The sequence below is a fragment of the Equus quagga genome, chromosome 1 (assembly GCF_021613505.1).
Source record: "Equus quagga isolate Etosha38 chromosome 1, UCLA_HA_Equagga_1.0, whole genome shotgun sequence".
NCBI lineage: Eukaryota > Metazoa > Chordata > Mammalia > Perissodactyla > Equidae > Equus > Equus quagga.
The window spans coordinates 75,028,971-75,052,126 of record NC_060267.1 but is presented as its reverse complement, the minus strand read 5'-3'; the positions used below and the strand labels follow the sequence as shown (position 1 = coordinate 75,052,126).

The following is a 23,156-nucleotide window of genomic DNA, read 5'->3' as shown; positions in this document are numbered from 1 at the left end:
TCCGAGCGCGGCGGGCGGGCAGGGGGCGGGGCGGGGGCGGGGCGGGGCCGGCGCGCGGGGCGGGGGCTCGGACCCCGGGCTCCAGCCGGCGCCGGAAACGCGCCGTGGTCCGCGAGACCCACAGGAAGTGTGTAACGACACCTCCTACGACGCGCACCGGGCTCGCAGTCGTCGCTGCCCGGAGGAGGTGGGGGCCGACCCTCCGACTCCGCGCGCGCGCGCGCGCGCCCGCGGGCTGGGTCTCCGCACCCATACAGGTGTGGGACCCACGATCCCCGTGCGTTCCGAAGTAGGTAGCACCCCTTCCTGCCGCGCGCCCCGGGCCGCTGTCCCCGCTGCCGCTCGGAGCTCCGGACAGCACCTGAGTACAAGGAGCACACCTCCTTGCAAGAACCCGCTCCGTTCTTCAGGTGTGGGACACTTGCTTTAACGCACTAAGTATAGTCCCCTCTGCACCCAGGCGTGTGCAAGAACACCTCTGACCGACAGACGTACAGCTCCCGCATCACCGCTGATGCGGGGTCGGTGAGCCGAGGAGTCGAAAGAAAGATTTCTTGGACTCTCAAGATCGGGCAGTAGTGCTCTTTTATTTAGAGAATAGTATGGAATAGCATGGGGAGAGGACCCATGGGCAGTCAGAGCTGCTGCGTGGGGACAGGACCCACAGGCAGGAGGAGCCGCTGCTGCCCCCGCTACTGCTGCAAACATGGTTGGAGAGTAAGGCTAAATTTAAAGCATAGGTATGTGAGTTATCTCTTTACCAGACAAAGTTAAAATGGTACCAATGCCAGAGGGTCCGGCCATTGGGCGGTCCCACAACTTTTAGATAAGAATCAAACCGGATTGAGTAAATGGCAGAAGCCACTGCTTAAATATTATCCTCAGCCAAAGACAAAGGAGGATGGGGGGGTGGGGGGGGTCAGTTACATGAGGTTGCCAGATAGTAAACAACTTAAGTTCTTGCCTTCCCCATTAAGAGTTTCCAGAGATAAGGCCATCCCCCCTTCCTTCACAAATGCAAATCTCTCTCATCAAAGAGCAAGCAAATTCCAGTCCTCGGATCCTGCTTCTCATCTGCAGTTTTAAAATTAACTAGCCTAAAATCCTCATCAACCGCTGCCAGGTGGAAGTTCCTAATCCACCTGCAGCACACGCACCCATGCCGCTTCTCATCTGCAGTTTTAAAATTAACTAGCCTAAAATCCTCATCAACCGCTGCCAGGTGGAAGTTCCTAATCCACCTGCAGCACACGCACCCATGCCGTGGAGGGAGCGCAGCCATCTATTAACACCCAAAACCCTCTCCTGGCAGCGTGCAATAACACCACCTACACAGCTCGGCACAGCAGAGGTAAGGCTGGACATGCTTTGTGCTGCCAGGCGCCCTCCACCTTTGTTTTACCTAGCAGACACTTTCATAGCACTTACTATGTGCCAAGGGTTTACACTAAGTGCTTAGTGAATATTAATTTATTAATCCTAAATACTCTATGAAGTGAGTGTGATACCTGCCTCAACACGAGGTTGACATAAGGGAATCCATAGTGTAGAAGAGAAACCATATTGTAACTCTGAATGACCTCTAATTAACTAATCCAGCTGAATATGCACCCTCCAGATCTACCTAGGCTCTGTAGATTTTATGGCCCCTGCTTGTGTATGTACCTCCCAACTGCAATAATTCAAGCCCATAACTGTTCTTTTGAGTTTCTTAGGAATGTGATGACCCCCAGACAGAGCGTCTGTGCTGGTAGCCATCATCAGTAACAACTGAAAGATCTAGTGTGGTGACTCCCAATCTAACACCAGAGGGTCAATATTCCTAACCCCTCCCTCATAACCCACGTGCCTATATAAGGGCTTCAAGATTCTGTGGCCCCTTGAGATGATTCTTTAGGATGCTAGTCTACCATCTTCCAATTTGCTGGCTTACTGCTTAATAAATGCCCTTTCTCTGCCACCATCTTGCCTCTTGAAGATTGACTTTTGTCTTGCAGTGAGCAGACTGTGCCCTTGCGCAGTAATAGGTGTTAGCATTGCTGTTTTATGGATGAGGAACCTGAGGCACAGAGAAATTAAGAAATCTGCCAAAGATTACATAGTAGCTGGAGAAGCCGAGGTTCATCCCAGGCAGTCTGGCTCCAGATTCCATGGTCTTAACTCCCTTTCTACTTAATACACTAAGCATCTCCAAAATAATAAGAATGGTAATAAATAACATTGAAAGCATATCTGATTAGCCATATGTGGTACTCTCATCTTGGCCTCACTCCAACTGCGATAGGGAAACCACAGACACTCCTTCCCTTGAGATAGGGGATGGGAGAGAAGAATATGACTGAGGCAGAGAAAGAGACTAATTTCTGAACAAAGGAGAAAGGATTCTTAACACCTTGCTCTATGAACACTCCTCCTGATCTAGGCTGAATAAAAAAGTCTGTGCAAAAAATCTGACAAAATAATGTGTGTAGAGTTAATTGCTACATATTTCAAATATGTAATCCTGTGGAGAAAGTGGAACCCTGTGCACTGCTGGCGGACATGTAAAATGGTGCAGCTGCTATGGAAAATACTGTGGAGGATCCTCAAAAAACTAAAAATAGAATTACCACGTGATCCAGAAATCCCAGCTCTGAGTATATATCCCAAAGAATTTCAGCAGGAACTTGAAGAGACATTTGCATATCGTGCTCACTGCAGCATTATTCACAATAGCCAAGAGTTGGAAACAGCCCAAATGTTCACGGATGGATGAATGGATAAACAAAATGTGGCATATACATACAATAGAATATTATTCAGCCTTAAAAAATAAATCCTGTCACACATGGATGAACAACATCCTGCTACAACATGGATGAACCTTGAGGACATTACGCTGAGTGAAGTAAACCAGTCACAAAAGGAAAATACTGTACGGTTCTATTTATATCAGGTACCTAGAGTTGTCAAAATCGTGGAAACAGAAAGTATGATGATGATTGCCAGGCACTGGAGGAGGGGAATATGGGGAGTTGTTCCATGAGTATAGAGTTTCAGTTTTGCAAGATGAAAAAGTCCTAGGGATCTATTACACAACAATGTGAATATAGTTACCACCACTGAACGGTACACTTAAAAATAGTTAAGAGGATAAATGTTATATTATGTTTTTTACCACAATTAAATTTTTTTAAATGCAATCCCATTTATGTAAAGGATATTTCCATCATGATGAATTTTTTAAATGATGCAGGCTTCCAGCTATGATGGGGTACCTTGTTGAACAAACTAACTCTTTCACTGACAACTATAAAAGCTAGATTTTTTTTTTTAAAGGACTATTTAAAGCTATTGTAGGCAGCCAAAGCTTGAGAGTCCAAGAGCCCAGGAAGAATAGAAACACATTGAAGTGAATCCTACATTCGCAGCAACTTTTCCTTCTCAGGGCATTGTTGATTTGTGCCTAGGAGTATAGAAACCAAACAGACATCCTAGAGCTTGGGACAGTCTGATTGGGCTAGAGGTAGGAAATTTGGAAGTCAAGTCTATCGAGGCAGCTAGGACTTGGGAGGCTGAGATCCCAGAAAAAAGGCAATCACAGTAAAAGGAGTCAATTAGTCTACAAGCCCCTTCCCTGAAAGCACCTGCTGATTCCTAACCCGTACATGCAAGGGGCAAGAAGCCAGGAAACCAAGCAGAAATCAGCTGCTAAGAGGGAAAAACAATCTAAGCAGAAATCTTTGGCCATCTCATGATGCTGGGAAGAATTAAATAAGAAAGAGGGGCCCTGGTAGACACCTCAGCCTTTCAGTTGAGATCTTTGAACTAGACCCTGAGAGTAATGCAAATCAGAAATAGCACTAATAATACCTAAAATAAACTTGAACTGTCTCAATCCCTGACTGAATCGAACTGATCTTCCCATGTTCAATCTGCCGGAAAGAAAAAAATAAATCTTCTTTGGTTGATGAGCCTTTATAATTTTTCATACACAATATCTGATATTCCATCAATAATTACCAATATGCCAAGAAAAAAGACTAACTGAACAAAAGCCAGGAGGAAAAAAAGACAACAGAAACAGAAGCACACATGATCCAGATATTGCAGTTGTTAGATACAACCTTTAAATAGCTATGATTAATATGTTCAAGAATACAAATAACAGAATGACGAATTTCACTAGAGAGTTAGAATCTTTGAAAAAGAATCAAATAGAGCCATCAGGGAAAGGCAAATCAGAACCACAATGAGATACCACTACATGCCCAGTAAGATGGCTATAATAAAAAAGACAGACAATAACAAGTGTCAGTAAGGATGTGGAGAACTGGAACCCTCATACACCGCTCGTGAGATTGTAAAATGGTGCAGGTGGTTTAGAAAACACTGGCATTTCTTCAAAAGGTTAAACATAATGTTACCATATGACCCAGCAATTCTCCTAGGTATATACCCAACAAAAATAAAAACATATATCCCCACAAAAACTTAGACATGAATGTTCATAGAAGCATTATTCATAATAGACAAAAAGTGGAGACAACTCAAATGTCCATCAACTGAGGAATGGATAAACAAAATGTGGTTTATCCATATAATGGAATACTATTTAGCCACAAAAAGGAATAAAGTACTGACACATGCTACAACATGATGTCCTTGAAAACATTATGCTACGTGAAGCAAGCTGGTCACAAAATACCAAGTATTGTTTGGTTCTATTTATATGAAATTTCCAGAACAGGCAAATCTAGGGGCAGAAAGTAAATTACTGGTTGCCTAGGGCTAACAGGCATCAGGGGAAATGTGGGGTGACTGCTAAAAGGTAAAGGGTTTCTTTTGGGGATGATGAAAATGTTCTAAAATTGATAGTGATGATGGTTTGTTTCACAACTCTGTGAATATACTAAAACCCACTGAATTGTACACTTTAAATGGGTAAATTGTATAGTATGTGAATTATACCTCAATAAAGCTGTTACAAAAAGAAAGTATCAAAGAGAAATCCCAGAACCAAAAACTGCAATAACTAAACTTAAGAATCCAATAGATAAGTTTACCAGTATATTGGACACAGCACATGTGACAATTAGTAAACTGATATAAAACAGCCTTCCATAATTATTCAGATAATTGCCACTTGATACTGGTTCCTATCCTCTGATCAGCTCCTGTTCTCAAACTGGGGAGAATTATAAAGTTCTTATCTTCTAGAAGGGTAGGAAGTGGCTAGGAAGTTACTGCCTTGTAATCATTTGGAACTTTCCCAGATATGGTCAATTGTCTATACTTTTAAGTTTCACTAACATTACTTTTGTGCTTTTTGTGACCAAACAATGTTTTTCATTAACCTTATAACAATGGAACCCTCAACTTATCATATTATGGCAAAGTTTTAATGTGTTATATTTTGCATTTCTAAAGTTCTATTAGGTTCTTTTTAAACTCTGCTATGTTTTTCAACAAATGGTGCCAGAACAACTGGATATTGCTAGTCAGAAAAGTTAAATTTCATCCATACCTTGCGCCATGTACAAAAATTACATTGATATGGATAAGAGCCCTACATGCAAAAGTTAAAACTGTAAAAGTTCCAGAAGTTCTCAGTTAGACAAAGATATCTTAATTATGACACCAAAAGCATGATCCATAAAAGAAAAAAATTGATAAATTGAGCCTCATCAATATCAAAATTTTTTGTTGTTTTTAAGTCACTGGTAAGAGAATGGAAAGACAAGCCATTGACAGGGAGAGATTATTTGTAAATGTCTGAAAATGTCTTGTATCTTGATATATAAAGAGCTCCCAAAATTCAATAATAAGAAAACAATGGAATGAAATGTAGGCAAAAGACATGAGCACACACTTCACCAAGAAGATTTACACATGTCAAATAAGCACATGAAAAGATGTTCAACACCACTGGGGATATGAAAATTAAAATACAATGAGATACCACTACACGTGCATTAGAATGGCTAAACTTTAAAAGACTGAACATATCAAGTATTGATGAGAATGTGAAAAAATGAAGTCCTATACATTGCTAGTGAAATGTGAAATGGTACAAGCACTTTGGAAAAAAGTTTGGCAATTTCTCAAAATATACATCCACTATATGATCCAGCGATTCCATACCCAAGAGAATACAAAGACTTGTAAATGAAATTTCACAGCAGATTTATTTGTAATAGCCAAAAGCTGGAACCAACCCAAATGTCTATCAACAGGTAAATAGATAAACAAATTGTGGTTTATCCATATAATGAAAACTACTCAGGAATAATAAAAAGGAATCAACTATTGATATACCTAACAACAAGAATAAATCTCAAAATAATTATGCAATTGAAAGAAGGGAAACAACAACAAAAAAGTACATACTGTATGATTCTATTTATATAAATTCTGGGAAAATGCAAACAAATCTATAGTGATAGAAAGCAGATCAGTAGTTGCTGGAAATGGTGTGGAGGATGAGCATAAAAGACTAGAAAGGGGCAGGAGGAAACTTTTGGATATGTTCATATGTTTGGATAATTTATGATGGACATTTTCACAGTGCAAATAGTAAATATATGGGTAAATTTAAAAGACCTTTTTCTCATTTTTTTAATCTTTCAAAAGATAACTCTGTTTAACAAAAATATTAAACAATATATGGTAGAATTTATAACATATTTGGAAATAAAATGTATGACCAAAATAGTACAATGAATGGGAAAAGGAAATGGGAATATTTTGTGAGATCCCTGCATTACATGGAAGGCAGAATGAAATGGAAGAAGTCTGGAAAAGAGGAACAAAAAGATATACAGAACAGATGGGAAAAAACAGGATGGTAATTAATAACCTTCAAAACCAGAAAGCAGAAGATCAAGATGGGTTCACTGGTGAATTCTAACAAACACTTAAGGAAGAAATTATACCAATTCTCTATAGTCCCCTTTGGAAGATAGAAACAGAGGCAGTATTCCTAACTCATTCTATGAAGCAGCATTATCCTCTTACCAAAACCAGACAAAGACATTACAACAAAACTACAAACCAGTTTCTCTCATGAACATAGATAGGAAAATCCTCAACAAAATATTAGCAAATTGAATCCAACAATGTATAAAAAGAATTATATACCACAACTGTCTTAGCCTATTCGGGCTCCTATAAAAAAATACCAGAGACTAGTTAGCTTATAAACAACAGAAATTTATTTCGTACAGTTCTGGAAGCTGGGAAATCCAAGACCAAGACACAGGCAGATTCAGTGACTGGTAAGGGCCCAATTTCTGATTCATACATGGCACCTTCTTGCTATATCCTTACATGGTGGAAGGGACCAGCTAGCTCTCTGGGGTCTCTTTTATAAGAGCACTAATTCCAGTCATGATGGCTCCACTGATGACCTAATCACATCCCAAAGGGTCCACCTCCTAATACCTCCTAATACCATATGAAATTTGGGAGGACATGATTCAGACCATAAACACAACCAAGTAGGATTTATCCCTGGTATGCAAGGCTGGTTCAACATTCAACACACCAATTAATGTAATCTACCACATCAACAGGCTAAAGAAGAAAAATCACATGATCGTATCAATAGATGTAGGAAAAGCATTTAACAAAATCCAACGCCCACTCATGATAAAATCTGTCAGTAAACGAGGAAGAAGGAAAACTTCCTAAACTTGATAAAGAATATCCACAAAAACCCCACAACTAACATCATACTTAAAGATGAGAAACTGGAAGCTTTCCTATTACGAACATAAACAAGGCAAGGATGTCCCCTTTTCACTACTGCTTTTCAATATCAAACTGGAAGTCCTAGCTAATGCAATAACACAAGAAAAGGAAATAAAAGTTATACAGATTGGAAAGGAAGAAATAAAACTGTCTGTGTTTGCAGATGACATAACTGTCTATGTACAAAATCTGAAAGAATTGATTAAAAAAAAACCTGGAACTAATATATGATTATAGCAAGTTTGTAGGATGCAAGGTTAATATACAAAAGTCAATTGCTTTCCTACATACCAGCAATGAACAAGTGAAATTTCAAATTTAAAACATATTACCAGTTACATTAACACCCAAAAATATGAAGTACTTAGGAACACATCTAACATAGTATGTACAAGATCTATACGAGGAAACCTACCAGACTCGGATGAAAGATATTAAAGAACTTAATAAATGAAGATATTTCATGTTCATGGATAGTAAGACTCCATATTGTCAAGACATCAGTTTGTCCCAAACTAATATATAGATTCAGTGCAATGCCAATCAAAATCCCAGCAAGTTATTTTGTGGATACAACAAAATCATTCTAAAGTTTGTATGGAGAGGCAAAAGACCCAGAACAGCCAACTCGATATTGAAGAAGAACAAAGTTGGAGGACTAACACTACCTGACTTCAAGACTTACTATAAAGCTACAGTAACCAAGTAGTGTGGTGTTGGTGAAAGAATAAACAAACAGATCAATGGAACAGAATAGAGTCCAGAAATAGACCCACATACATATAATTAACTGATTTTTAACAAAGGAGCAAAGATAAGTCTTTTCACAAATGTGGATATCCACATGCAAAAAAACAGAATCTAAACAAAGACTTTGTACCTTTCACAAAAATTAACTCAAAACGGATCACACAGATCTAAATGTAACGCAAAACTACAAAACTCCTATAAAATACCATAGGAGAAACCTAGATGACCTCGGGTATGGCAGTAACTTTTTAGATATAACACCAAAGGTACAATCCATGAAAGAAGCGATTGATAAGCTGACCTTCATTAAAATGAAAAACTTCTGCTCTGTGAAAGATGATGTCAAGAGAATGAGAAAACAAGTCACAGACTGGAAGAAAATATTTGCAAAAGACAACTGATAAAGGACTATTACCCAAAATATACAAAGAACTCTTAAAATGCAACAATAAGAAAACCACGTGATTTAAAAATAGTCCAAAGACCTGAACAGACACCTCACCATAGAAAATAAAGAGGCAAGTAAGCGTATGAAAAGCTGTTCTACTTCCTATGTCATTAGAGAATTGCAGATTAAAACAACAAGGTACCACTACACACCTCTTAGAATGGCCCAAATCCACAACACTGACAATACCAAATGCTGGTGAGGATGGAGAGCAATGAGAACACTCATTCATTGCTGGTGGGAATGCAAAATGGTACAGCCACTTTGGAAGACAGTTAGTGGTTTCTTACAAAACTAAATTTTCCCTCACTAAACAATCCATGTATTTTCCTTTGCACAATTTGCCACCCTTAGAAATTCAAAGTCCTTTTCCTTTGTCTTGTTACTTCTCTAAAAACTTATTGTTCTTTTGTTAAGATGTTACATAAGCTCAAGTTCTAACCGTCCCTTTGAGTTACTCATGTATGAATGCTCCCATGTATACGTGCAAATGAACGTTAATGAATTTCTTTGTTCTTCTCTTGTTAATCTATCTTTTGTTAGTCTAATTTACAGGGCCCCAGTTGAGAACTTAGGTAGAGAAAAAGGACTTTTTTCTTCTGCTTAAGAGGATTATTTAAGAAGTACTATAAGAGGATTTGTTGAAATATAGGATTACTAGCAACAAACCATCTTAAAAATAATGTCTAAATAATTTCACTCAATCACTAAAAAACCCACTGGCATGATTTCCCTCTAAACCATTCTATTTCAGAAACAGGGCTCAACTGGCTACTGGACAACACACAAAACGGCCATTCAGAACCTATGGCAGGACCTACAATTTCAACGCAGTTAATGCGGAAGATCCAAGAAAAGGGAACACATGAATTCATTAAGGCAGCTGGGGAATGTGGCAAGACGGAAGGTTTCAGGAATGTAGGTAAGGTCTCCTTTATTTCTGATAGAATAATGCAGATTGCTCAGTACTTCTTGGTGATAATGAGCACAGAGGGGCTGCAGACGACCTCATCCAATTCACTCAATTACTAGGTGAAAGAGTTTCTTCCAATATCCTAAAACCTTTTAGTTAGCAAGTTCATGTTTAGTGACCAGAACCCAGGATTCCTGCCTCACAATATTTACTTTTTATTTTCCCAAAGCTTTGAGACCATTTGCAGAATGCAGAGAAAGGAGAGAAGTCTTTAGAAAACTTCAGTAGAAAAGAAGCCTGCTGGCAACATCTGACCAGGATCTCCCAACTAGAAATGACTGGGAGATGCCAAAGGAGTTGTAAGGCTACCACCCCAAAGTCAATCCATTTGGGCTTCCCAGAGGGGGAGGTGAGGGCTTCAGGTTCTATTCAAGGCAAATGTACTGGGAGGTTTTTGTTGGATAGGCCTGGTTAATTTTGACCTTGGGCAAGTTCTTTCCCATCTCTGATCCTGTTTCCTTATTTCTAAGATACACATTAAATACCCCTAAAATGATTCCACAAAATGTCAGAATCAGCTGAAGTCACTTAATAGCACAATAATATAAGAGGGTGGAAGATAAGTAAAAATTACACTGAGGAAGTATCTTTAACTGATTAAAATGAAAGGTAAGGGCTGGTTTTTTTTTTAAGTTGAGCTTTTTAAAAAAAGAAAAACAAATCATTGTATTAGTTTGCTCCGGCTGCCATAACAAAATACCACAGACTGGTGGCTAAACCAATAGAAATTTCTTACAGTTCTGGAGACTAGAAATCTAAGATCAAGGCGTCAGTAGATTTGGTTTCTTCTCAGGCCTCTCCCCTTGACTTGCAGATGACGATCTTCTTGCTGTGTCCTTACATGATCTTTCCTCTGTGGTACATTCCAAGTCTCTCTTTTGTGTTCCAATTTCTTCCTCTTATATGGACACCAGTCACATTCGATTAGGGCCCCCCAAAAGGCTCATTTTAACTTAATCAGCACTTTAAAGGCTTTATCTCCAAATATAGTCACATTTTGAAATATTGGGGGTTAGGACTTCAAGATATGAATTTTGGGGGCATACAATTAAGCCTGTAACCATCATCTATTCTAATGTTCTCATTTCAAAATACTGTTACCGAGTGCATACTTCTGGGGAGAAATTATTTTGTTACCATGCAAAATTGGGGTTCTCTGCCCAATGCACATAAATAAGCCAATTAATTATGACATCAGCCTTTGTGGGAGAAATCAGCTTTTTATTCTGTGAGATTGATGTGCAGGGAGCCAGGGGACACGTGCCCTCAGATCTGTCTCCCCAATTCAAGATTTGGGATGAAATTTAAGAGGTTAGGGAGGATAAGCTGGCACACATAAACGCTGGTGGAACAGGTTTTGATAAGTGGGCTTCAAGCATTTATGGTAAGGTTTTAAACATTTATGACAGGGTTCTAAACATTCATGATGAGGTTCTAAACATTTATGATGGGGTTTTAAACATTTTTGATGAGGCGGGTAAGGAATTTTAACACGGGATCTTCCTGAATGAGGGACCCCTCGCTTCTGATAAGAGTCCAACTTTCAAGATCTGGTCGTGTCCTGGTCCTTGGGTTCCGTGGGAAGGAGGATCTTTGGTTCCAAGGTTGTTTCTGGTCACCACTTCTTTTGCACATGCCCTGGCTATGTGACTTGGCAGATTTTCTGAAAGTCGATTCCTAATCACTCTCTTGATAAGACATGGGGTCAGCTTAACTGGTCCTAGAGGGCTTGGGGTTACAATTTTATTTTAGGGCATTTTTACATACTTTAAAATAGGATACATACTACAATTAGTTGAATTACATTAATATTTTCCTATAGATAACTTACACCTAGAAAGCTAGTTAACAAAATGAAAAACTGTTTCATTAGTCTTTACAAATGGTATTTAAGTAGTTTATTATGTGATTCCTGGGAAAATGCATTGTAAAAGATCTTTAAAAGAAGTATATAAAAATTTAAAATATCATTAAGATTTTCATTAGTATACAGTCCAAAACTAAAAATTTTTAAAACTGACTAGTCTGGGAGAAGAAGCTTTGAAAAGAACTTATTTTACTGCTTGACCCTAATTGGTTGCTCATAATACTTGTCCTGTAAGAAGATGGTGAATGATTTATAGGGCTGAGAGGCAAAACTCACAAAATAGAAAGAACAGTATGTATTAGAATTCCACTTAGTGAAGCTTATAGCTAGCTGTTTTAATTACAATTTCAAGTCTTATAGATACAGAAATTCTATTTTTTCCAGCACAAACAGGCGTATCCTTACAATACAAGAGGGAGGAAAACAAACGTTAGATTTTAACTACTGAGCCCTTTTCCTTTTTGAGCTTAGAGGATGAAATTTTTTTTTCTTTTCCTTCACAGCTTGGCGTTCATCTGACTCATTAGCTTCTCCAATTTGATTGCTAGGGCCATGTTTCCTTTAATCTTCAATTTTCCTGACATGAATGCCATTGTTGGTTTTAGTTTCCCTAAATTGAGAAAATGAGAGACGGGAAAGCATCCATTAGTGCCCTTAGGGATATACTGCTTCAAGAACATGCATTATAAAAAGAATCTCCTTGAGTTCTAAAACCTCTGAAGCACAGAAATTTCTATTACAGCATTTTTTTTATCAGTATCTTGGGAATCCCAATTCCTAGACTTAGATGTTAACAATATCTTATAATAGGAGAGAGAATGTAAAAACAACAATCAGCAAAGATTATAGCAAAAGGCTGGAGATGTAACATTTATATACTAGTTACAGTACACTGAAGGACATATGACCCTCAAATGAATTGTGGTAAACAAATACCATCTACTTTAGTTAATTTTCCAACCTATTATAGTTTATTAAACTTTTTTTTTTGAAGATTTTATTTTTTTCCTTTTTCTCCCCAAAGCCCCCCGGTACATAGTTGTATATTCTTCGTTGTGGGTCCTTCTAGTTGTGGCATGTGGGACGCTGCCTCAGCGTGGTTTGATGAGCAGTGCCATGTCTGCGCCCAGGATTCGAACCAAAGAAACACTGGGCCGCCTGCAGCGGAGCGCGCGAACTTAACCACTCGGCCACGGGGCCAGCCCCTATAGTTCATTAAACTTTTAACATTTCAAGTTTAGATTGAAAAAATCAAATGGTGTAAACGCATATAATATTCTTAAGAAACAATCATTAAAAGTATAGTGTATGGACACAAAAGTATGTGCTACCCTTATTTTAACCACTGAAATGCCAGGATTTAAAATGTGAGCATTAAAACAGAATTGTCACTAATAACAACATACAATAAATAGAAGTTCCAAAGAGGGAGGAAACTTTATATGCTACTCTCATTCCAACGCTATATAGGGTCTGGCATACAGTGGAATTAATGAGGAAATAGGCTCAGAGAGGATTTTTGACTTTCCCAAGGTCACACAGCTTGTACATGACAGTGCTACAATTCAAAGCCAGGTGTGTCTGATTCTCATTTATAGTTTTCTGAGCTATATTATGCCAATTTATATATAGGTCTTATCTCTAGAAGGCACTATATGTGTCTGGTGCATTAGTAAACCTTTACTGGGCCACATACACAGGCTCTTTGTAGAAAAAAAAATGTGTGGGTTAATGTATTGTGTATATATATTGAGATACTGAACACCTTTAAATTATTCTATACAGGACTTGTAGTAAAGCATTGTAGACTGGTTATGGATAGAAAGGATCAAGTCCAATTCTTTCATTTTAATGAATAAACTGAGCTGTGCAATATTCCAAGGCAATGTGATGTTAAAATACCTAAATTTACAAATAATAGATTAAGGGATAATTTTTATTTACATGGAAGATCTTTATTCTTTGGAGAAACATAACAGCCCCTCCAAAAACTTACAAACACTGATATTTGAGTGCCCTTCAGCCAAAAAACTGGCTCCCTGCTCTGTCACTCTACAGTGAAACCCACTAGGCTACAAGCCCCACTCACCTATATACACTGCTTCCAATCAGCTTTATAAGAGCCTTGCCAAAAAGATGAATGGACATTAAATGGACACCAAAAAAAAACCCCAAAACAAAAACAGATAAAAGCAATTTGGAGGAAACAGAGAATGCAGGCACAGAAGAAAACAGAAACAAAGTAAATGAAAAACAAATTAAAAATTCCATAATTCATGTCCTCATTGATTAGAGAAGACATAACAACAATGTATCAAGAACAGGATGCTGGAGGGGCCGGCCTGTCGCTGAGCAGTTAAGTTCACGCACTCCACTTCGTCGGCCCAGGGTTTCGCCGGTTCAGATCCTGGGTGTGGACATGGCACCGCTCATCAGGCCATGCTGAGATGGCATCCCACATAGCACAGCACAAGGCACTCACAACTAGAATATACACCTATGTACTGGTGGGCTTTGGGAAGAAAAAAATAAAAATAAATTTAAAAAATATTAATAATAATTAAAAAAAAAGAAGATTGGCAACAGTTGTTAGCTCAGGTGCCAATCTTAAAAAAAAAAAAAAGAACAGGATGCTGGAGGAAAAAGGGCGAAGAGGAGAAACACAGGAAAGAGGGAGAAAAAGGAGGGGGATAAACAAGAGGAGGGGAAGGAGAGGACTGAGACAAAGGGAGAAAAGCAGTAGAATAAGGAATGCAATGGGGTAGAGTGACGAGGAAGAAGGGGGAAGTAAGAGAAGAAGAAGGAAGCAATGAGAAGACAAGAGTGAGCTCTTGGAAATTAACAATTTGATATAAATTATAATATAATAATATATTTATTATATTTATATATTATTATATAAATATAATAATATATAAAGTATATAAAAATATAAAATACAATAGAAAGGAGACACTTGCAGATCTGGTCACAGCAGTCTGTCTATTACAACAGTCTCCTTCCCACTGTTGCAAAAGTCTCTTTCCAGCCACCCTTCTCCCCCAGTAATCTTATTAAATAAAGTCTCTCCTTACTATGTGAAAGAAAAGTAACAGAAAGGAAAGAACAAGGTGAATCAATCTCCTAAAAAGTAAGATGATTAAATCAGAGATCTAATGTTTTCTGCAGAAAGTGAGAACTGAGAGAGCTATCAAAGAAATAATATAAGATACATTCCCCCCAGGAGCCCATCAAGGACTGAGGAAAATGAAAGAAAAAAGACCACAGCACCTTGTGTCATTGTGAAATTTCAGAACACCGCAGAGAAAGAGATGGGTTTGATTCCAAAGCTTTCAGAAAGGGGAAGGGTGCATACAAAAGATTAAGCATAAGAATAGTATCAAATTCTCAATGGTAATCTTAGAAGATGGAGCAATGCTTTCAAAATTCTGAGAGAAAATGAAATTCAACCCAGAAATCTCTACCAGCCAAACAATCAATGTGTTGAGAGAATACAAGTAGTTTTAGATACTCACAAAAATAACCTCTTATACATCCTTTCTCATGAAGCTACTGGAGAACATGTGCCACCAAAATAAGGATGTAAACCAAGAATGAAGACATGGGATACAGGAAATAGCAGAATCGATGCAGGAAAGAGTTAAAGAAATTTCTTGGATCACAGCTGTGTAGCAGGCTTAAAGAGCTACCTGTTTAGATTGTAACAAGAAGACAAAGGGCTCCAGGAAAAAAAGTAGACTGACAGGTAATCTAACACATTTGGCAGTAGAAAATTGTATCAAGAGGCCGTGGGAAGAGTACAGGAAGATTTTGCTTAGTTTCCTTATACCTAGTCTAATGGAGGAAAAAAATAGAGCAATTATTTATGTCCAGGAAAAATAAAAGTTCTGAGAAGAAACATAATAATAGTATACTATTTGACTCAGCGGCAAACTACACCAGAATCATAATTATTTAAACATAGAGTATTGATTGAAGCAAAGATGGTGAAATAACTACACGGGGAGGATGGGAAAGGAGGAGCAGAATCAAGGTGCTACAAGAGAACTTAAATCTCACCTATCAGTCTTTAGATTAGTGATTCCAAAGAGAACAGTATAACATTGAGACATGTAATAACATTGAAAAGTGTGGTTTTAAATATTGAAAGAAATACCAAAAAGACCTGAAGGAGATTATCTCTGGGGGAGCAGACAAAGGAAAGGCTTTAAAATGAACAATTCAGTAGCATTTAAGTACAGTTACAATGTTGTGCAAACACTACCTTTATCTAGTACCAAAACATTTCATCAGCCTGAAAGGAACCCCTGTATCCATTATGCATAGCAGTTGCCCCTCCCTCTAGGCCCTGACAACCACCTGTGAGCTTTCTGTCTCTACAGATTTTAACTCTTCTATTTTTTCATAAAAATAGATTTATACAGTATGCGATTTTTTGTGTCTGGCTTCTTTCACTTAGCATGTTTTTAAGGTTCATTCACATTGTACTATGAATCAGGACTTCATTTCTTTTTATTACTGAATAATATTTTATTTTATATATATATATACATACACACACATACATACACACTATAATTTGTTTATCCATTCATCTGTTGATGGACATTTGGGTAGTTTCTACCTTTTGGCTATTGTGAAGAGTGCTGCTATGAACATGCATTTACTAGTATTTGTTTGAGTATCCGTTTTCAATTCTTTATTTTTTAATTTTTTCATTTTTTGAGGAAGATTAGCCCTGAGCTAACATCTACTGCCAATCCTTCTCTTTTTCTTTTGCTAAGGAAGACTGGCCCTGAGCTAACATCCGTGCCCATCTTCATCTACTTTATATGTGGGACGCCTGCCACAGCACAGCTTGCCAAGTGGTGCCATGACCACACCTGGGATCTGAACCAGCGAACCCTGCGCCACCAAAGCAGAACATGTGAACTTAACCACTGTGCCACTGGGCCGGCCCCTGTTTTCAATTCTTTTGAGGATATATCTAGGAGTGGAAATGCTGGGTCATATGGTAATTCTACATTTAACTTTACCCACCTATGTATAGGTTTGATTAAACCCATACATCTATGGTCAACTGATCTTAAACAAGATTGCCAAGACCATTCAATGGGGAAAGAACAGTCTATTCAACAAATGGTGCTGAGACAACTGGATATCCACATGCAAACTAATGAAGGTGGACCCTACCTCACAGCATATACAAATATTAACTCAAAATTGGTCAGAGGCCTAAATTTAAGTGCTTAAACTAAAAACCCTTAGAAGAAAACATAGGAGTAAATCTTCAAAACTTGAGTTTGGCAAAAGATTCTTAGATATGACACCAAATGCTCAGGCAACAAAACAAAAAGCAGATAAATTGGACTTCATCAAAATTAAAAACTTTTGTGTTTCAAAATATATCATCAAAAAAGTGAAAAGACAACCTCCCCAAAAATGGGAGAACATATTTGCTAATAATATACCTGATAAGGGATATCTTCTTTATATCTAGAATATATAAAGAATTCCTAAAACTCAATTAAAAAAAAAAGACAAATAATTCAATTAAAATGGGCAAAGGACCCGAACAGACATTTCTTCAAGGAAGCTATACATATGACCAATAAGCACATGAGAAAATGCTCAACATCATTAGTCATTAGGGAAATGCAAATCAAAACCACAATAAGATATCACTTCACATCCACTAGGATTGCTATAAAAAAAAAGTGTTGGTGAGGGCAAGGATACAGGGAAATAGACACCCTCATATATTGCTAGCAGGAATATAAATGGTGCAGCTGCTGTGGCAAACAGTTTGGCAGTTCTTCAAAGAGTTAAACAGAGAAATACCGTACGACCTAGCAATATAAGAGAAATGAAAACATATGTCCACATAGATACTTGGACACAAATGTTTAGAACAGCATTATTTGTAACAGCCAAACAGTGGAAACAACCCAAATGTCTGTCAACAGGTAAACAAATAAACTAATTATGGCATATCCAGATGACAGAATATTACTCAGTCATAGAAAGAAAAGAAGTACTGATCCATGCTCCAACTTGGATGAACCTTGAAACATGATGCTAAGTGAAAAGAGCCACACACAAAAGGTCATATATATTGTATGATTCCACTTACATGAACTATCCAGAATAGGCATATCCAGAGAGAGAGAGAAAGCATATTAGTGGTTGCCGGGGGTGGGGGAGGCTGGAATGGGAGTGTTACTTAAATGGTACGGGGTGTTCATTTGGGGGTGAAAAAGTTTTGAAACTAAAGAGAAGTGGTGGTTGCATAGCCTTGGGAATGCACTAAATTAAATGCCACTGAACTATATACTTTAAAACGGTTAATTGCATGCTATGTGAATTTCACCTTCATTTTTTTAAAAAAGGGAATGAAGTACCAACAACATGTACTGATACATGCTACATCAAGAACGAAACTTGAAAATACGCTAAAATAGGAAACATGCGGAAAGAAACCCATCACAAAAACATCACATATATGATTCTATTCATATGAAAGCCCAGAATAGGGAAATCTACAGAGACAGAAAGTAGGTTAGTGGTTGCTTAGGGCTTGGGGCAGGTGGATGGGGGATATGGAGTTAACAGCTAACGGGTATGGGGTTTCTTTTTTTTTTTATTGCGGTAACATTGGTTTATAACATCATATAAACTTCAAGTGTAACTATATTTCGATTTCTACATACATTACATCATATTCACCACCCAAAGACTAATTACAGTCCATCACGGCACATGTGCCTAATCACCCCTTCCGCCCTCTACTCTCCCCCCTTCCCCTCTGGTAACCACCAATCCCATCTCTGCCTTTATGTGTTTGTTTGTCATTGGTTATCTTCAACTTATGAGTGAGATCATAAAGTATTTGCCTTTCTCCCTCTGACTTATTTCACTTAGCATAATACCCTCAAGGTCCCTCCATGGTGTCACAAATGGCCGTATATCATTGTTTCTTATGGCTGAGTAGTATTCCATCGTGTATATATACCACATCTGCTTTATCCATTCTTCCCTTGATGGGCACCTAGGTTGCTTCCAAGTCTTAGCTATTGTGAAAAATGCTGCGATGAACATAGGGGTGCATGTATCTTTATGCATTTGTGTTTTCATGTTCTTTGGATAAATATCCAGCAATAGGGGCTGGCCCGGTGGCACAGCGGTTAAGTGCGCACGTTCCGCTTCGGCGGCCTGGGGTTTGGATCCTGGGTGTGGACATGGCATTGCTTGGCAAGCCATGCTGTGGCAGGCGTCCCACATATAAAGTAGAGGAAGATGGGCATGGATGTTAGCTCAGGGCCAGCCTTCCTCAGCAAAAAGAGGAGGATTGGCAGTAGATGTTAGCTCAGGGCTGATCTTCCTCAAAAACAAAAAAATATATCCAGCAACAGAAGAGATGAATCATATGGTATTTCTATTTTTAATTTTTTGAGAAATGTCCATACTGTTTTCCATAGTGGCTGCACCAGTTTACACTCCCACCAGCAGTGTACCAGAGTTCCCTTCTCTCCATATCCTCTCCAACACTTGTTTCCTGTCTTGTTAATTATAGCCATTCTGACAGGCGAGGTGGTATCTCATGGTAGTTTTGATTTTCATTTCCTTGATAGTTAATGATGTTGAGCATCTTTTCATATGCCTGTTGGCCATCTGTATATCTTCTTTGGAGAAATGTCTGTTCAGATCTTTTGCCCATTTTTTAATTGGGTTGTTAGTTTTTTTGCTGTTGAGATGTGTAAGTTCTTTGTATATTTTAGGTATTAGCCCCTTATCAGATACAGGGTTTGCAAATGTCTTCTCCCAATTGTTAGGCTGTCTTTTCACTGTGTTGATGGTTTCCTTTACTGTGCAGAAGCTTTTTAGTTTGATGTAGTCCCATTTGTTTATTTTTTTCTATTGTTTCCCTTTCCCTGTCAGACATGGTACTTGAAAATGTGCTGCTAAGACCAATGTCAAACAGTGTACTGCCTATATTTTCTTCTAGAAGTTTCATGGTTTCAGGTCTTACATTCAAGTCTTTAATCCATTTTGAGTTAATATTTGTGTATGGTGTAAGATAATGGTCTACTTTCATTCTTTTGCATGTGGCTGTCCAGTTTTACCAACACCATTTATTGAAGAGACTTTCCTTCCTCCATTGTATGTTCTTGGCTCCTTTGTCAAAAACTAGCTGTCCACAGATGTGCGGGTTGGGGTTTCTTTTTGAGGTGATGAAAAAGTTTTAAAAACAACTGTGGTGACGATTGCAAATATTGTGCATATGCTAAAAACTACTGAACTGTACACTTTAAATGGGTGAATTGTATGGTATGTGAATTACATCTCAATAAAGCTGTTTAAAAAATAAAAGCTATTGTCATATAACAATAAATTGAATCAGTAATTAAAAATTTTGCCACAGAAAATCCCAGGCCCAAATGGCTTCACTGGTTAATTCACAGGATAGAAAATAAATACACAAAAATCAATTGTATTTATCTATACTAGCAACAAACAATTCAAAAATAAAATCAAGACAATAATTCCATTCACAATAGCATAAAGAAGAATGAAATACTGAGGGAATAAAGCATGAACTATAAAAGAAAGAAATTATAGATTAGACTTTATGAAAACTGAAAACTTTCATAATTCAAAGGATAGCATTAAGAAAATGAAAATATAAGCCACAGACTGAGAGAAAATATTTGCAAATCACATGCTTCTAGAATTTATAAAGAATATTTACAACTTAATAATAAAAAGACAAGTCCATTTAAAGATGAGCAAAAGATTTGAATACACAGTTCATCAAATATAAATAGCTATTAAGCACATGGAAAGATGCTCAACATCATTAATCATTAAGGAAATGCAAACTAAAGCCACAATGAAATACCACCGTGTACCCACTAGAATGGCTGTAATAACAAAGACACTGCCATCTGTGACAACATGGATGAACCTGGAGGGCATTATGCTGCTTGAAATAAGCCAGACACGGAAAGACAAATACTGTATGATTACACTTACACGTGGGATCTAAAAAAGTCTAATTCACAAAAGCAAAGAGTAGAATGGTGGTTGCCAGGGGCTGGGGGGTAGGCGAAATGGGGAGATATTAGTCAAAAGATACAAACTTTCAGTTATAAGATGAATAAGTTCTGGGGAACCTAATGAACAGCATGGTAAGTCCAGTTAACCATACTGTACTGTATATTTGAAATTTGCTGAGAGTAGATCTTAAGTGTTCTCACCACACACACAGAAAAGGTAACTAACTATGTGAGGTGATGGATGTGTTCATTAGCTTGATTGTAGTAATTTCACAATGCATATGTCTATCAATCATCATGTTATATACCTTAAATATATACAGTTTTTGTCAGTTATACCTCAATAAAGCTGTTAAAAAAAAAAAAGACAATAAGTGTTGGTGAGGATTTGGAGAAACTGGAACCTTCATCCATTGCTCATGAGTATGTAAAATTGGTACTTTGAGCCACTTGAGCAGTTTGGTAGTTTCTTAAAAAGTTATATATCAACTTAAAAAGTTATATATCAACTTACCAAATGACCCAGCAGATTCTTGGGAATCTACCCAAGAGAAATGAAAATATACATCCATACAATACATGTGTGAGAATATTCTTAGCAACATTATTCATAATGCTTGAGACAATCCAATCAAAAACTTGAAACAATCCAAATGTCCACCAGCTGATGAGTTATGGATAAATAACATGTGGTATATCCATCACAATGGAATACTATTCAGCAGTGAAAAGGAACCAAACTATTGATACTGCTACAACATGGATGGATGAATCTCAAAAGCCTTTGCTAAGTGAAAGAAGCCAGATACAAAAGACTATATACTGTTTGATTTCATTGACATGAAATGTCTGGAAACAGTAAATCTGCAAAGACAGAAAGCAAATTAGTGTTTGGCTGGCTAGGGGCAAGAATGGGGACCAACTGCAAGGAAACATGAGAGAATTTTTTAGGGTGATGGAAATGTTCTCAAACTGGATTCTAAGAGATGGCTGTATAACTCTATGAAATTTACTAAAAACCATGTACACTTATAATGGGTGCATTTTATGGTATGTAAATTATACTTCAATAATACTGTTTAAAAAAATAACTTTTTAAAAACAGCTATTAAACACAATATCCTATATATAATCCCTCCTCGCAATCAGGTCATCTTGTACAATTTAGTTTCTTTCTACCGTAACACTTTGCCATACAGTGGCCTCTAGTGGCCAAAAGGAGAGATTTTGATTAATTGATCACTAGTTGCTTTGAGTTTTTATATTTACAATGTATCCTCTATATGAACTAAGTCACAGAAATGGCTATGGTTCCTCAAAAGAGAACGCTTAGCATATAAAGTGTAAAATGTGCCCAGTCAAAGGAAAGCAGATGGGATAAAGAGTAAGAACGAAAGGACATTAAGAGGCAGAAGCGAACTCACTTGCTCCCAATGTAAACTGTTGCTATAACATGAACCTTAAGGATACTTGAAAACACATTACTCATTTAGCTGACGGACCTCCCCCATTCAACCCAGGACCACACTCAAGAAAGACATAAATGGAAGGGCCATCATCACAGGTTTATGCTACATAAATAAAATGTAAGTTAAAGAAGTCACTTGATTCTTTCACCTTTGGAGGGCACCATAGCATAATGACTACAAGAGCATGAGCTTAGAAGTTAGTTTAGAGTCATATCCTAAACTTGCTATGTGACCTTGGGTTTATTATCTGATTCATCAATGCCTCAGGCTTTTTTTTTTTTTTTTTTTTAAGTTTTTATTTTTCCTTTTTCTCTCCAAAGCCCCCCGGGACATAATTGTGTATTTTTAGTTGTGAGTCCTTCTAGTTGTGGCATGTGGGATGCCACCTCAGCATGGTGCCATGTCCACGCCCAGGATCCAAACCTGCGAAACCCTGGGCCACGAAGCAGAGCACAAGAACTTAACCACTCGGCCACGGGGCCGGCCCCCATTTTTTTCAAATGGAAAAAATATTTTATCTCAAAGCATTGGTGGGAGTATTGCTTAACTCATAGTAAACAGAGAATACACATTAACTATAATTATTGTAATTTCAGTTTAGAAATTGACAATAAATTTTTATTTTAATGATTTTAAGTTCAAAATATTATATATTTATAAGATTCAAATTTACCAAACATTTCTGGAGCATATAGTATGTCTAAAGCACCTTGTTTAAGCTTTATGGAAAAACAGTTGTTGAAACTCTAAACAAACTACTGAAAATGATTAAAGAGATAACTATGCATTAACATTGAGAGATGTTATAATGTACTAAGTAAAAAAGATTACCAAAAAGTAGCAATGCTATAATCCTGTTTTT

At 37.7% G+C, this 23,156-nt stretch overlaps 1 protein-coding gene across 1 annotated transcript in view; it reads right to left on the bottom strand.

Annotated features, from left to right (window-relative positions):
• Positions 1-12,083: 12,083 nt before the first annotated feature.
• The window catches only part of HSDL2 (hydroxysteroid dehydrogenase like 2), a 64,583-nt gene continuing 53,510 nt past the window's right edge, over positions 12,084-23,156 (bottom strand). The window contains exon 11 of the mRNA XM_046644402.1: positions 12,084-12,379. Coding sequence (XP_046500358.1) covers positions 12,267-12,379 — 113 coding nt within the window. The 3' untranslated portion in view covers positions 12,084-12,266. The remainder of the gene's footprint in view (positions 12,380-23,156) is intronic.